The following is a 17474-nucleotide window of genomic DNA, read 5'->3' on the forward strand; positions in this document are numbered from 1 at the left end:
TTGGAGCCGTCATTATCTTGAGCTACTCCCCAGTGATCATATTTTATTTCTGTAATTCAATGTGAAACTGACAAATGGTTGTCACAAATTGATCCCCCTTCTTAAGAGATTGTGTAATGAAACTTCATTCTTAAGCAATTTTCTCTCTTTGTTTAATGAACTGGAGATCTGATCCAATGAAAACTAAGGAAGGGCTACTAAACTGATGAGCCCCAAATACTTCCCCTTTCTCTGCAGTCCAAAGAGAGACCTGGACCCCTGAGGAGGGGTGGCAGTGTCCTCAGTCTCTGACCAGCACACCCCTGGCCCTAGCAGTAGAGGAGAGAGTGTTTTTGTTGCTGTTAGGAGTCCAAGGCTGAGCAGATACTCATTGTTAAATCAAAGGCATACTATAAAGCCACTATGCATTCAGCAAATATGTACTTGGCACCTATCCTGTACCAGGCACTTCTCTGGGTACTGGGAATTCAATGGTGAGCAGACCAAAAATTCTGCTACTGTGGAACTTAGCCAACTAGTGAGAAAAATATGTCAGGGAAACAAAAATGCTACTCCCAAAGGGGAGTTTAGAGAGAAAGGCAAGCAGATATGGGAGAAAAGTATTCCAGGCAGAGGGAAGAGCAATTGAAAAACCCCGAGGCAAGAGTATGAATGTGGGGTGTGTTTGGGGACCAGTGAAGCAGAATGACGGGGTGACAGGAGCAGGAGAAGAGGTCAGGCAGTTAACAGAGGGGCCAGAGAGTGCAGAGTCTTGGAGGCCACAGTAATAGTGGATTTCATTCTGAATGGCACTGGGAGGCACAGCTGGGCTGAGTCAAGGAGTGACATAAGCTGGCCATGTGTTTAAAAGATAGTTCTGGCTCTTGCACAGTGAACAAACTAGAATGGAAGCAGGGAGATCAGATGTGTGGCTAATGCAGTAATTCAGGTAGAAAATCATGATGGCTTGGCCAAGAGGACGGTGGCAGCACTGGGCACAGTGATGTGATGCTGCGTCTCTTTTGAAGACAGACTCACTATTATTTGTTAATGAATTAAATTTAGGGGGTGAGAGAAAGAGACATGTGAAAGATGATGTAACTGGGTTGAACTGGGTGATCACTGAGGTCCCCCTCTATGCCATCATTTCCCAGATATTTACTAAGAGCTTACTGTGCTTAGGACCTTTTCCTGGTGGATAAAATGGCAGTGGTGCCACCTTGCAGTCACAAGGGAAATGAAAAGGCAGAGAAGCCAGCAGAGTCCTCACATTGTCGTGAGCGCCAGTGAACAACCCAGTGACTTTTTTGTTTTGTGAGGCAATAAATAAAAAGCAGACTGAAGCACCCAAAACAATAGTGGCTACTGACATCTGATTTGTTTGAAAAGCTTCATGTGACTTCCATGCTTCACAACAACTATCGATGACCCATGAACTACATGTTAAAATACCAACCTCTTATGGGAATGGCAGGTATTCAAAAAAGTTATATTTAAATGCAGTCAGTGAGCACCTACTCTGTGTCAGCCCTATTTCAGCAACAGATAAATGAGTCCAGTGCAATCTTGCTGTCAAGTTCAGAGACTGGGAGGTAGACGTGTGCATAAATAAATTCTAACACAACCTAAAAGCAATGGGGTCACTGTAGAAATACAATGTGCTTCAGGAACACAGAGTACAAGAAAAAAAAATTCTGCATGAGGAAGTCCAAGAAAGCTTCCAGGGGAGAAGATGATAGCTGAGTCACTCTAAAAAAACACATAAATATTGTACACAAGAGGGAGATAAAGATGGGCACCCTGAACAGGTCAGAGTGTCAGCAAAAGGCAAGGAGCTGGAGTGCCCAGGGCTGGGGAGCCCAGAGCTGGGGTGGGAGTATCTGGCACAGGTGGAAGATGAGGTAACAAGTTTGATTTTTAAATGAGGGCTTGACAAAATCAGCTTTTATTTTGTAAGGAAAGGTCTTTGGCAACTACAACGTGTAATGAACAACATGCAGAAACCATCTGTGGCGTACCACATGGGCAACGATCCTTACTCTAGTAAAACAAAAAGTAAAAACTATAGTCCTTAGTTCAGAACATTCTGCAAGGTAACCCTCACCTTTGTTCCCTTTCTTCCCGGACGTCCATATCCATCTGGACCAAGAGCACCCTGAGAAAATGACACAAGATGAAATACAGTCATCCAGACCATCCCTGAATGCAGATCAAATCGGCAGTGCAGGGAGGTGAAGAAGGCAGAAGGGGTTTGGTGGAGGTTTTCCCTTCCTTTATAGGATAAAGAAGTGGCAGGCTTTAAAACTTTAAAATACCAAGATATAAGCTCTTTGCATTATTTTCCAAAAATCATAACCACCTTTACAGTGAAATCCTGGAGCAGCAAGATGACACCATCGTTTTAGGAAGTCAAATCACTGTAAAAGTTCCCCTTGACTTTACTTTCATTGTACAAGAAACAAACAATGGCATTCTCCCAAATTTGTCTGTCCCCGGGAAAGGTCAGTAAGAATGTTTTGTGTCACTTTAAATGATAAGACTGTAGTAAAGTTACACAGTGTTAACGTCATCATCTGAATTGAGCGTACGTGTAAAGCATTACTTGCCCAATACTCCCTTTATAGAAATTTTATCCTTTTCTCCCACCTTCCACATTTAAACTTTCTCTTCTTAAGCCTACTCCTTTTTCTTCACCTTGCTAAAATGCAATTTCAGTCCAGAGTGCTGGATCATATACAGAATTGTCAACCAATGTTGCTTCCATTAAAAAAAAAAAAATGTACAAAACTACTATCGGCTTTTCTGCTGCTGCTGAAAGAAATCTCAGAATATGAGTTGTAGGAATATGATACTCTGTCACAAAGCTAAGTCCGGTAAGGTAGTTACTTGAAAACAGTCCTCAAATAACCATTGTACTCTCATGTTCAGAGCCATAACTAAGGTAAAAATATGTGGCCCTGTTTTAGGAAGCACAATCTGTTAAGTAAACCTTTCACAATCCTTGATGTCCAGAGGTTATTTCAATGTTCCTGGATAATCAAATCTGTGCCCTTAAAGGTTTATAATGCTGACTGGATGACTTGTCTCGCTGGGAAAAGTGTTTCGTTGAACACCTGGAAAAGAGACTCGAATGCTTGTTAAACGTCTCTGTCAGATAGAAAAAGGTCACTAGCATGTCCCTCTTCAACAACATGTGAAAAGGCCAAAACATTCCTGAGACATCTTTGGATTCTGTGTTGATAAGAAAAGTTTGATAATCCTGGACTATTTTTTTTAAGATTTATTTATGCATACAAGAGCTGGGGCACAGGCCAGAGATGTGGGGGTGAGAGGATTCACCAGAGACAGTGGGGAGAACAGGTACACTGACTGAAATACACTGCTGAGGGGAGCAGCGGGCGAGACAAGAGAGGTCTGCTGTGCCATGTGGGTTGCTCCCTGGCCGGCCGGGGATCAAGCTCGTGCAGCAAAGACTTCACACAGCTTTACAGGCTGCATCTTAACCCCTTGCGCCACCAGGGAGGCCCAATCCTGGACTATTTAGATTCACCACCATTCTAGTGATAACATTTATAACACTGAGTTTAATTCATCAAGAATACTAGAATTTTCTGTTAAACAATAGATACAAATGAGAAATTCAACTGAGCGTCTGGACTGATAGATAACAGAAGGGGGAGATATGGAGTGGGCGGGGGTGGGGCCAGGGGGGAGATGGACGGACAGTGTTAAATATGGACCAAAAGTTAAGTATAAATATTTGGTAGTGATCATGATGTAGTGTTTACAGATGTCAAATTACAAAGTTTTACAATTGAAACTGATTTAGTGTTATACAAAAATTTCACCTTGATAATGATAAAGTTTTAATTTTAAAAAGAGAAATTAGACTAAAAAAGAGAAATTAGACTTACTGGTTGCCCTCTTGGTCCTTGTCGACCCTGTGAGCCTTTTCTTCCTGGATCACCAACCTCTCCCTTTAATAATAAAGGGGAAAGATTAAATTAATTCTCCTATGGGCAGATGCAATTTTATGTCATTTTGCTTGGAGATTTTAGTCACTCTTCTCAAGCCCCATTGGCATCCTATAGTTTAAGGCAAATGTCTTAACTCTAGCTTTTGTTAGACACAGATAACTAACAAATATAGTCAATATTTTGGTCCTGAAAATTAGCAAAGCCAGGTATAAAGCAGCAGTTAGAGAACTTTTCTAGGTTTGGGTATGTGCATCTGAATTTGTGATGAATCCATGTTTATCTATTGATGTGTCTCTGTTGACTGGTATATATGACCATCTACCTGACCAACTCTCTACATGTCTCTCTGTACATCTTTCTTTATTCATACCCATCTCTCTAGCTCTTAGATAACGCATAGCCAACATCATTACCAACCACATCCGATACTCATGTGAAGAATGACCACAAAGGAGAGATTTGTACAGAAAAACCAACTTGTTATCAAGGAAGAGTGTGTTCTCTGACACTTACCTTCATTCCTCTTGGTCCAGCTTTTCCCTTCGAACCATTTGGTCCTGGAAACCCAGGATTCCCCTGCAAGAATAAAACCACAAATGAAATCACCTCAAAGACAACAGAGTCAACTATCTGACTCTCTAGTTATTACTGAAATGTGCTCATGAATCACCTTTCAATTTTCACATAGTTCACTTTATCCTCCAACATATAAACTGCATAATATACACATTTAGCCTTGGAGTTGGCTGGAGTGGGGGAGTAAGACGTTCAAGAGTTCACATCTACCATGTGCAGAAAACTGGACGGTTTATCTGACAAATAGAGGGAAATACCATTTGATTAAGAGACTGGGAAGACAAATGCCTGGACTCCTGCCCACTCTGAAAGAAAATATTATCAAATGAGAAAGGAAATAATAAATTAGTCTGGGGTTAGATTTTTTTAATTTTTTATTTTATATAATTCTTACATCATTTTTCATTTTTGCACAATGTATGCATTATCATTTTGGTTATATTCCCCATACAATTGCACCACCTCCCCCTTATTTTGACCCTAGTCCTTCCTCTCCCCTTCACTCCCCCCATCCCTCATGGTTTGTTTCTGGTTTATAGTTGCTTGTTGATTTTGAGTTTTACTTTGTATTAATTAGTCTTTTTCCTGGTCCCTTATTTAGGTTTTCTAAATTCCTGCTATGAGTCAGACCATCCGGTATTTTTCTTTTTCTTTCTGGTTTATTTCGCTGAGCATGATCCCTTCTGGTTCCATCCATGTTGCTGCAAACTGCATGTGTTTATCTTTTTTGATTGCTGAGTAATATTCCATTGTGTATATGTACCACATCTTCTTGATCCAGTCATCTATTTTTGGGCATTTTTCTTGACTAAGAGATATAAGCAGGGTTTAGACCATCCTGGAGCCGCTCTTTTGAATCTCCACACTGAGACTCTTCTCCCTGACTTAAATCATGCTCCTCAGATTTCTAAGCAATTTCAATTGGCCTTCCCTTAGGAAGCCACTCCTGATCACCTGCCTTAATCAGGTATGACACTACCATGGGTCAGGACAGGAACTAGAAAGATCCAAGTCTGGCCACTTCCTCCAGATGACTAATCAATTATTCCCTGTGCCTCAGTTTCCTCATCTATAAAATTGGGACAATAATACTTTCATATGTATTAGTGAGAAGTTAATCGTATGTACCCCTTTTATAGAACAATGTATTCTTGTACTATAGGTTTATATGGAATCTCACATCTCATTGGTTATAATATTCCCACAATATACCTAAAGCAGAAGGGTGGCAATCAGTGTCCACTGCATTGAATTAGTTGCTTTCAAAAATTCCTGACACCCACAGATTTCACAGCACTCTACATGGCTTTGTATTATCTGTGCAGGGACACTCAGGTGTATGAATCAACCATTGTTAATGAACAGCTATGTGGTACCTGTTAGTTTTTCAAACCTACCTGAGCACCCAACAAGCCTTTTTGTCCAAAAATTCCTGGTGGTCCTTGCCTTCCTCTCAGTCCCTGGTCCAAAGATGAAATTAAAAGTCAACCAATTTTTATAGAACTTATTTTCCATATAACCACACAATCATTAACAGATGCCCTGGCCCATAGTAATTTCATTTATCACAGTGTAATCCAGCAGCATCTGTACCCAGAAGTACCCTGCTCCAAAGTCACTCCACCAGAAGCACAGCACATGAGCCCTCAGCTGTGATATTTTAACCATCTCCCCAGCTGAATTTGATAAATATTAAATTTGAAAACATTGCTTTTATAATTCATCTCACCCAAGTAATTTGAAATCCTAAAAGGGGAATGAGAAGGGCTGCTGGGCTATAGGGATCACTTCATTAAAAAAAATCACCTTTTCCTTATCCTTAACCCTTTTGAAGGGCTAAAGAAAAGAGATGATTTTCCAGTTTTTTTCAAACTACATTTAAGTGGCCTGATCTCACTGGGTCCATTAGGAAATGTTCATTTTTCTCCCCAATTTATTTAATTTTATTGATTATTGACATTTTAATTTTTCTCCAACTTTTCTGAGAAATCCTTTCCCATTGCAAAATGGGAAATTGATCATGGAGTCTCTACTCATTGTCAAGTATTGTAATCCTCTATTAAACAGACTGCCACACCCACATCGCAGTGGGCAGGTGAGGACTGAGAGAGGTTAGTGATGCTCTTCCTCATGGCTCACAACATGGCCATTCCCCTTGCATAAAGCGGTGTAATAAAGTGACTACAAAGACACAATAGTGGGGAGGTGGGGGTGTCAAATCAGAATTAAGCCACCAAACAAAAGGAAAGAATATCTTTCAGTTGCTTTCCCCTCTGTTCAGATACTATTTTCTATTATAAAATAAATATAATCGCTAATACTACTTCAATTACCCTTCTTTCTCTACCACCTCTGTCAAATCAAATAAAAACAGCAGAAATCATCTCATCGTATTGTCTTACGCTAATAGCATTTTTTAAATTATGGAGAATGATTTAATGTGCTAATAAAAATTTTTTTTGAAGTTTTTCCCTTTCCCTGAGATACTTTGGAAACAATTGACTTTTAAAAGAAAGATGAAAAAAAGTGTTCCAGAAGGGTTTGCAAAATGACAGATTTGAGTTATGTGTAGATGATTTCAAAAACTAGTTGGAAGTTTAAATTTCCAGTTATCACTGAATAGTCTAAACCCCACTGGACTGAAGTCCTTGGGCCCCTCACCTTAATGAGCTGAACACCAACACCCAAGGCCTGTGAGCAAACCACCACCATGTGTAATACTCAGTAAATGCTTTGCTGACTTTTCCTGACAAACTGAGTAGAATTTTAGTGGATGAAATACTATTTAAATAATTTGAATTGGCAACATCAGAGACAATAGTGACGTGCATCAATTTTTATAACTAGTTTGCCTGGGTTTGAAGCCCATCTTTCAAACTTACTAGCTGTGAGCCTGGCCAATTTACCTAACTTCTGCATGCCCTCCATTTCTCCCCTCTCAAATGAGGATAAAACACACAACCCACCCACCTACCCCTTTGAAGGGTTAAATGAGTTAGTGTAAGTGTTCAGGATTGTATCTAGGAGAGAGTAAGTGCTCACCAAGTATTATTTATTGGTGTTTGACCTACCCAAAAGAGAGGCTACTTTGTTCTAGGAGGTCCTGGAAAGGACACATCCAAAGATATTTTGATTTATATTAAATCTTTATCAAAGAATCCCATCTAAAATTTCAAACAAATATCCTTTGGTACTAAAAACAAGTTTACTGATACAACCTGTGAGCCTGGATGCCCATGCTCTCCATCATGGCCCTGTCCACCAGATTCTCCACGGATACCCTGTCAAGATGAACAAAACTCAGTGAGTTCACCAGGCATCTTCAGTGTTGCAGCTGAAGGAAGTCTTCCACACAAGAAGTCGCTTGAAAGTCACAAGAATCAAAAGATTCAACCCTGTGTTTTCAGTCCTCTTAGGATACGGAGTTAGAGAGGAAACGAGAGGGAGAAGTCCCACTTAATTTGGGAAAATATTATTGTCTTTCTCAGTCTTTGTGCATCTCCTTCCAATATCTCACCTAATGATGGAAGCAAAAATATTTGGTTTAAATAACCTAAAACACCTACTTTACACAATGACCAATTTTAAAAGTCCATCCGTTCCCTTGTAAAGGCACCAGGCTAATGTTCAATGGCACTAAGGACACGAATTCCATTCCAGGAAGCTCACAATGTTGAACACAGCAACAAGTGTGATACTCTGGGACAAGCACAGAGAAAACTGGCTTTAACCCCTAAGGTCTTACAGCATCAAGCTAGCTCTCCAGGAAAATGGTAAGCTGTTCATATGATTCATCTGGTAGCTAATTTAATTTCCCTCTCAAATTAGTATCTTCATTCCTAAATAAAAGATATATTTTCCAAGACTGAGGATACCCATTTGGTATTCCCATTTGTGAACTGATTGTTCACAGATTTGCAAATAGTAGGAAAAAAACCCTTGAGTTCAGAGTTAATCAATAGGTAGATTAATTACTTGTGCTTCTTAAGTATTTTTAAACTATTCAAAGAAATGGGAAGCACTCGTAATAATCATTACAGTTCTATTAGTCTGCTCTTCTAAGAAGCAGATGGTGTCACTAATATGTGGAATATAAAGTAACCAAATTAACAGTCAGATAAAGACAAGCTGAAAAACTAACCTTTGCTAGCTGACTACAGAAAAGGGAAAAGTCCCATTTAATTGGGGGAAAATTCAAGACAAGATTATTATGGTCTTTCTCAGTCTGTGTGCATCTCCTTCCAGTGTTTCACCTAATGATGGAAGCAAAAATACTTGGTTTAAATAATCTAAACGCCTACTTTACACAATGACCACTTTTAAAAGTCCATGTGGGGCCTTCCCTGGTGGCGCAGCAGTTGAGCACTGGGCTGCGAAGCTGCCCGCAGCCTCTGCAGCACCAGTTCGATCCCTGGCCGCCGGCGAGGGTCCCACATGGCGCACAGACCTTTCCTGCCATGCCCACTGCTCCCCTCAGCAGTATACTTCGGTCCTTCTGCCTGCTCTGCTCCCCGCTCTGGCTCTGGTGAATTCTCTCACCCTCCCGCGCTTCTGACTGTACCCAGTGCTTGTATAAATAAATAAATCTTTAAAAAAAAAAAAAAGTCCATTCGTTCTTTATAAAGGCTCCTCTTAGGATATGGAGGAGCCCTTACCGGGGCTAACACACTAAGGTGCAGAAGGGACAAGAACAAAGACAGAGGGAGCACAATGGTCCATGGCGGTAGAACATGGGTGAGTCAGTGGTGGGTGCACTATGTTGGTAATACCCGGTGGGGTACCCCAGTGTCACCTCAGTGATGTCTAGATTTACAAATGTGACCCAAATTTGGAAAGGCACGGAGCTGGAAATTTGTAAACAGACTGAGAAATGCTGTCTAATTTGCACATCACATTAGTGACAATCACAGTGTCCCACTTAGGGAAACAATGTGGCTCCACACAGCAAAGCTCAGATTCTTTTGCTGTTACTCCAGGTCTATGTGTTTTTATTAAAGAAATCACTTCAGCAAAGCAAAAGCAAGAGCAAAATAAGAAATATATAAAACAATGTTTTGGGCCTCCCTGGTTGGGCAAGGGGTCAAGCACCACACTATGAAGCAATTCGCAGCCTCTGCAACACGAGTTGGATCCCTGGTCAGTGAGCAATCCACATGGTGCAGCAGACCTCTCCTGTCTCGCCTGCTGCTCCCCTCAGCAGTGTATTTCAGTCAGTCTGCCTGTTCTGTTCCCCACTCTGTCTCTGGTGAATCCTCTCACATATACCCCTACACACACCTCTGGCCTGTGCCCCAGCTCTTGTATGCATAAATAAATAAATCTTAAAAAAAAAAAACCTAATGTTTCATTACATCATTGACCACGATATCTAATTAAATAAGTATTACCTAAATGTTCAACATAAGAATAGTTTAATAAATCACTGTTCTTCAACAGAGTAAGATATAATGTGTTGCAATGACAATAGGAAGATTTGAAAACTTAGGAAGGCAGAACATAGAACAGCACATACATTATGGTTCCCTTTATGATGTATGCAAGTAAAAAGTAAAAGAAACACACAAACAGGAAAATAATTCCTGGAGAGTAATGGATTTATGGGCACTTAAATTTTTAATGATTTTTTAATTTTATCATAATTAACAAATTTAAAGTTTTGCCATAGGGTTGAAATATTTTACACATTGATTTTTTGGCCATAGTATCGTTTCCATAAAAAAATCTTATGAATGCCAGCATAGCTAATTCTATAGACAGTAATGAGCCGTATTTTCCCAAAGACCAAGGTATGCCATCTATCAGAATTTAGCACTTCTTTCAATGGGTTAATCTTTAGCAAGTTAGACCTTCTAGAATGTAAATGAGGAAGAGCACATTAAAACCACAATGAAGTATCACATCACACCTTCAGAAGAGCTACATACAAAGACAAGAAACAGCAAGTGCTGGCGAGGATGTGGAGAAAAAGGGGCCCTCGTGCACAGAGGTAGAATGATGAATGGGCACAGACGTAAAGAAAACTATATGGAGGCTCCTCAAAAGCTTAAAAACACAACACTGTATGATCTAGCAATTATAATTCTATTATTTAGCTGAAGAACACTAATTCTTTTAAAAAGAAACATTGGGCCTCCCCAGTGGTGCAGTGGTTGAGCGCCACGCTGCGAAGCTGTCTGCAGCCTCTGCAGCGTGGGTTCAATTCCCCATTGGCCAGGAAGAATCCCACATAGCGCAGCAGACTTCTCCTCCCGCGCCCGCTGCTCCCCTCAGCAGTGTCTTCGGTCCGTCTGCCTATTCTGCTCCCCACTCTGGCTCTGGTGAATTCTCTCACCCTCCCACGCTTCTGACCTGTACCCCAGTTTTTGTATAAAATAAATAAATCTTTAAAAATAATAAAAATAAAAAATAAAATAAAAAGACAAGCATCCCTATGTTTACTGCAGCATTATTTACAATATCTAATATGGAAACAACCTAAGCCTCTATATATACCTGTGTGTGTATACATATATAATGGAGTATTTATACAGCTGTAAAAATGAAATCTTGCCATTTGCAACAACATAGATAAAACCTGAGGCCATTGTGCTAAGGGAAATAAGGCAGACAGAAAAAAGCAAAAACAGTTATGATTTCACTTATATGTAGAACATGAAAAGCAAAACAAATGAAGAACTAACGAAACAAAACTCATAGACACAGAGAACAAACTGGTGGTTGCCAGAGAGGAAGGGAGTGGGGGGTGGGCAAAATGGCTGAAAAGATCACGAAGTACAAACTTCAAGTTTTAAAATACATTAAGTTAGTCATGGAGATGTAATTACATCATGAAGACGATCGACAATAACATTATTTTAAGACTCTTTATAATTGAGAACAGCGATAATGGTTGGAAAACCATGGAAAATGTTTACTGTCACTAAACTGTATAATCAGAAATGGCTAAAATGGTAAATTTTATGTTACATATATTTTATCCTTCCCCCAAAACCCAGAAAATATGAATGAGTCCACATGACCAGTTCTCCAAAGTTGGGGTTCACTAGTGAACTGCTGACATGCTAGATAGAGCCAGTTTACCTCGGAGTGAGCAAATGACTTTATCTTTCATTTAAAAAAATCAAATCATAAACAAGAGAAAACAACTACTAGGATTCATGAAGATTGCAATGTATTAAATTAGGGAGAGCATTCCTGTTAAAGATGGCAATTTACACACATTTTCTCTGTTCCCAAAGAAAGAAGCTGCAGTTCCAGAATCTATGCCAGTGGCCACAGTGCAGAAGCCCAGAAAGCAATCTGGTTTAGAGGAAGACCAGAGGTTCAGGAGGAATCCAGGAGCAATAACCCTCACACGTTTGAATTCACTGGGAGGGAGACTACTAGCACTTTCAAAGAGTTTTGTGATGACCTAGAAACCAGCACACTGAACACAGAACAAACGGGGGAAGGATGACTCAGGGAGAACAAAAGCTGCTTGGCTGAAAATGACATTTACCAAGTCATCACATGAAAAAAGGACTGATTTAGCCAAAAGTGGAGAAAATAAGTGTATTTTAAGGATAAATTGGAAGAAAGTGTATGGAAAGAGGAGGGCAGGTTAAAAATGTCTTTATCCCCCATACTAAGATCAATAGAAAACATCACAAACTGAAAACCCAGAAATCATAAAGCTACCTTGTTGTTTGTGAAAATGGCCCCGGGTCCAGAGGGATAGCCCAAGGAGACCAAGGTGAGGGATACTTCTGGACAGCTGGGGAGCAGGAGCAGGAGAGTGGGGAGGAAAACCGCTTTCATTATAGCTTTGCTAGTGCAACTTGACTTTAAAGGTAATACAGGCCTAGCTCTGATTCAACCGAAATAAAAGAATTAAACAACTCAAGAGTAGGAAATTCCTTCCACTTCCTAGAACCATTTAATTTCTCCAAACTTAGTCTAGTCAACTTGAGCCTCTTTCTGCCTCTTTTAGGATAAAAACAAAGGGATAAAATAATTTGAGGCACTGTTTATTTCACATGTCTTAAAACTGAATTAATGATATAAGAAAATATTAAAGAACTGATTTCAAATCCTAACATTTTATGGGAAATATTTCATTTGATGTCAACAAAACTTGTTTAGATTTTTGAGGCTTGGAATTTCTCAATAACCTGCCTTTGCAACACGTCTCGTTTGAAGTCACAGGAGTCCCATCTTCTTTTGTATGTTGGAGGCCACTGTCCCCTCCCACATACACACACACATACTCTCTGACACAGATATAAGTCAATCTCTGACTTCTCCATCCCTAAGTCATGAGAATAGAAATACCAGCAGAATATGACCAGAATATGTCAGAGGGAAGGCTCTATAAATGAATTTAATTGTTCATTTGTATGAAAATTTCCAAAAACATCATTGCCACTGGATGTGAATCCTGTCTCCACCAACTGATAGTCGTTATGGCCCTTGACAAGTAACTTCACTCTGCTAAACCTGTATTTCCTCTCATCAAAAAAAAATTAAATAACCAAATGATGTGCAAAACTCCTTGCGTTTGGAAAGATTTACATGAAGTGATACAATTATAAACATCTAGCACAGCGACTGGTGTTAGATAAATACTTGATAAAACATGATTCCTTCACAGAAATATACTCCATCCTACCCTCAAATCACATTCCCTTTGTACATATAAGAATTCAATCTTTTCCTTCATTTAGTGAGATCCCCTATGAACCCATGAGGTTCTGCTTCTTTTTGTGGAAAGATCGTTATATCAGAGGTGTAAGCCCTTCTCTGAGCTATTAGCTTCTTTTCACTCTAAGTGAACTATTACAAGTTGGAGAAAGAGCAGAAGCAGCAGCACATAAACTTTTGCTTCTTCACGGAAAGGGTCCCCATAGAAACTTCCCAGTGACCCCCTTGCAACCCTGGACAGTCTAACCAGCACTCCCCCTGGCTTCAAAAGAACTATTTAAAGTAACTGTATATGTGGAACAAGAAGCTTTTCAGGAAGCACTAACCTTCAACCCCAGCTGACCTCGTCTTCCTCTTGATCCCTGAGAATAGAAGGGAAACAGAGACCTAAGATGAGGAAACAAGCAAATTTTCACCCCAGTCTACCTACCTCATCCCAAGAGAGGTTATACCTACCTGAGGGCCAACATCTCCTGCTTTCCCCTGAAGCCCATCAAAACTTGAACGTCCCTGAAAAGTAAGAGGTGAAGGGAAGATTGGTTTAGATGCATAAACACCTCGGGATTTATTCTCTACCCCTGCCTGCACATACTGAGAATAGTATCTCTGAGGGCAAGGAGCTATGCCCTAAGGACATCACGTGCATCACAGAACTGATGTACCCAACCCAGAATGGCCTATCTCTAGATTATGGAAAACACTTCTTAGCTAAACACTGCTACTCAGGCTTTCTGCAGCCTGTATATTAAAAAACAAAAAGCAACAGTCCTCACTGATATATATAGTTTGTTACCTCATTGCCTTCCAAAAAATGTTGTATTGGATTTCTTTCACCCTGGAAGTATGAAAGCATGAACAGTTTTCCACTCCTTCCTGAGGTATGAAGTGCTAGGTATTTAATAAAGCTTTTCTGTTCATCAGGGCTCCTCCATCCAAACTGCAACATCTTAATCTGCTCTTTTGGGTCCGCTCAAAACTAATCCCAAGGAAAGGCTGCCCCCTCGAGGGCAATCTTCTCATAGCACTTAGTCCAGAATTTCAGCATCCACCAGCAACAAGCCTATGCAGTGGCTTCTAAGTTATCCTAATCTATTGCCAGAATACTTAGTACCCTCCTTTGAACCCTGCATGGGAGTAGAGCTCATGTATAGGAACACAAATACAGTAAGCCATGGCATCTCCTCAGATGACAATTTTTGTTTGCACTCACACTTCGGGGATTTGATGTCCAAGGTTATAACTAAGGCCTGATAGAGAGCTCTGAAAGCTGTGAGCGCGGGGCTGGTTGGTGATGAACAAAGCATTGGACAGTCTGTCTAGTGGCCTGGCTTCCTTCCCAGGATTAAAGCCACAAGCAAACCGTGAAACCAAATCTCCGGGTATACCGAAATCGTGACCTTTCATGACGACAAACTCATAGAAACTTTGAAATGACTTCTCTAATCTTCCCACCTTACATGCAGATGAGAAAAATGGAGTTCAAATGAGTTAACAGTTGCTGACCCTCTGATCTGTTAGCTCAATCCTACAGTTGAGTTCATGGCAATTCACAGGGCTTTCTGACCTCAAGTCACAAAGGGAGCCCTCTGAATGGAGTCTGTCCAAGACAACTGTAATTAACAACAGGGTGAAAGATTCTCCCACAGTCAAGACGACTGTGCAATAACTCTCTTGTTACAAAGTGAATTTTATTCAGGATCTGAATATATAAAATGGACGATACCTAAGTTCAATTTGGGGAGAAGAACCACTGTCCTAAGATTTTGTCAAAATCACACATAAATGTGAAAGAGGAGTTCAAAGTTATATACATCTTGCCACACACACCTCATTCCTGAAAACTGGGAATGATGAGCTGTGAGGACAGAGCACTTGGGTTATTTTAATAATTTGTAAGAAGTCATAAATTTTAATGCCTGGGACATAAAAATCTAAAAATGGTTTCTGACATATTAATATCTGTTAGATAAACAAGTCTTTTTCCTTCTGTGGTGTCTTCTCTGTCATGACATTTCTAGTAGAGAGCTAGACAAGGATCTTCTCTTAAAAAATGCTAAGCAGGTAAGTACCTGATTCACATCTATCAACACTGGCAGTGACAGAAAAAAAGCCAGAAGTGTAATGACCCTAAGCTGCTTTCAAATCAAGACATCATTATAAAATGGGAGAATTTTTAATCTAATGCAAGCACAGGGATATGAATAGGGGTCAGCACTCAGAGCTCCTGCCTCTATGGACAAGGGAGCCCACAGGTCTCGCTAGTGTCCACCTTCTAGGCACCAGTTAGTACCTGTTTCCACGTGCACCAGTGTCTCCAAGACAGAGACCATCTTACCTGAAGTCCACGCCTTCCTTTTTCTCCCTTAGGACCTGGGATGTAACTATCAACTCCAGGATTCCCCTGAGAAAATAAAAGATTGCTTATCTCAAATGGACAGAAAAGAAAGGAATTACAAAATGACCTTTTAAAAAAAAAAAGAAAGAATATCAACCCTTTCTTTGCCTTGGTCTGTTCAGAAATCCCAAATATCCTATGCAATTAAAGTTCCAAACTTGTTAAGCACCCAAGTTTCCTGTAAGTTCTTGCTCAAATTTCTTATTTGTTGCAATTCTGAGAGAGTCTGAACAGATGCCTCATTACTGATCAGTTGCTTTCTTTTTCCCGTGCTACAGCAAACAGTTCATAGGTCCCTGTATTAAAATAGCAGAAATCCCTCAACCAAAAACTCACAGGATCACCCCTCAGTCCAGGCTCCCCATATTCTCCAGGTTGTCCCGGCGGTCCTGCCAAGCCCTTAAATCACACACACACACACACACACCAAAAAAAAAAAAAAAAGTGTTACTTTTTAAAACTGTCTATTCCTTAAAGGGAAGAGAACATTACAAGGGAAATGAACACCAAATTAAAAGAACAGTCTAGCACTTGGACTTTAAAGCACTTGTTGCTATAGAAGTTTGAGACACAAAAAAGAACATACTTTCAATTGAAAATCTGCAATATGCTTGGTCAGGGGTGTGCATGATGTCATTTAACCTTCACAACTCAGGAATTACCCTACTAGCACCTGAGGCTCAGGAAAGTTGGAGCCAGGTCACCCACCACCAAATCCCTTGATCTTTCCACACAGAGACACATGTAAGAAAAAAAAGATTTTCTCCATCAAAGCCATGGGCAGCATGAACCGAGAAAGAGTTCATGGAAAAGAGGAGAAAAGAGAATAAATTCTTTCTGAGTTCCTGACTGCTGCAGACAGAGAACCAGAGATGACAAGCAAATGGTTATATCTTAAAACCTGTCATTAAGGATCCCACCTCAGCTGATGTCATGTACCTGCTTCTAGGGATTGAGAAGGCAGGTATATATCCCACACTCTAAGAGCACTGAAGGGGGAGTCTGCTGAGATAGGGGTCTCAGACACATGGAAATGGAATATTCTCCAGGCTCCCGAAGAAGCCTCCTCATGATGTTACTTGCGCCTTCTCCTTAATCTATCCTTGACCTAACAGGATGGTGAGAGGGAGTTCATTCTCAATTCCAATCTTGCTGCTTCACTTACCAGTTAGGAAAATTTCTTTGAAGATGTAATTTTCTCATTTGTGAAACAGATGTAAAGGAATTAAATGGAGTAAGAATTAAAATACTGAGTGCAAAGCCTGGCATATGGCTGCTATTGTGATTTGCCCAATTTCTTCTCCCTCTTTGACTTAGACACTGGCTTCAGGAGTCATCTGCCAAACCTGTAGCTTTGAACATGTGTCCCCTTTGCCTGAAACTTTCCATAGTGTCTGATAACTCAGTAGAAAGGGCAGAAGTGACTATTTGCAACCTTAAATGAAGGTCTGACTCTACCTTATGGGAAATGAGTAATGTGAACCAAGTTACTTAGCCTTTTGTCTCTTACAAAAACTTTTCATGGCTCCGTCTCTGAGAACTTAGTCTCCTACCCAAGGCTTGTAACCACATCCTTTACTTTTCAGTCAAGAAGTGTCCTTCCCAGCCAGACTGTACTTCTCATTGTCCCGCAAAGATCCCTTTAATATTTACTGCCCTTTAACTCCTAATTTAGAACTTAAACCACTAGCTGATTCTTTCCCAGAGCTTATGAATAAACTGTCAAGGTCAGTTTATGCAGTAGAAACATGAGTGATTTCTCATACTTTACCCGATTTCCCGTATTTCCTTTTTCTCCAAGTGACCCTGGGACACCACGACTACCCTAGAAAAAGAAAAAATAAGTATGCAAAGAATCTTTGTTATAT

General features: G+C 40.2%; 1 protein-coding gene across 1 annotated transcript in view; it reads right to left on the reverse strand.

Moving 5' to 3' along the window:
- The window catches only part of LOC119237553 (collagen alpha-4(VI) chain-like), a 78484-nt gene that overhangs the window by 30282 nt on the left and 30728 nt on the right, over positions 1–17474 (reverse strand). Inside the window, exons 16-25 of the mRNA XM_054689881.1 lie at positions 17378–17431; positions 15943–16005; positions 15547–15612; positions 13668–13721; positions 13538–13573; positions 7751–7813; positions 5930–5992; positions 4470–4532; positions 3894–3956; positions 2084–2134 (exon numbers count right to left, since the gene is read on the reverse strand). Coding sequence (XP_054545856.1) covers positions 2084–2134; positions 3894–3956; positions 4470–4532; positions 5930–5992; positions 7751–7813; positions 13538–13573; positions 13668–13721; positions 15547–15612; positions 15943–16005; positions 17378–17431 — 576 coding nt within the window. The remainder of the gene's footprint in view (positions 1–2083; positions 2135–3893; positions 3957–4469; positions 4533–5929; positions 5993–7750; positions 7814–13537; positions 13574–13667; positions 13722–15546; positions 15613–15942; positions 16006–17377; positions 17432–17474) is intronic.

Source organism: Talpa occidentalis, unplaced genomic scaffold (assembly GCF_014898055.3).
Source record: "Talpa occidentalis isolate TD23 unplaced genomic scaffold, MPIMG_talOcc4v2.1 talOcc4.10, whole genome shotgun sequence".
Taxonomy (NCBI): domain Eukaryota; kingdom Metazoa; phylum Chordata; class Mammalia; order Eulipotyphla; family Talpidae; genus Talpa; species Talpa occidentalis.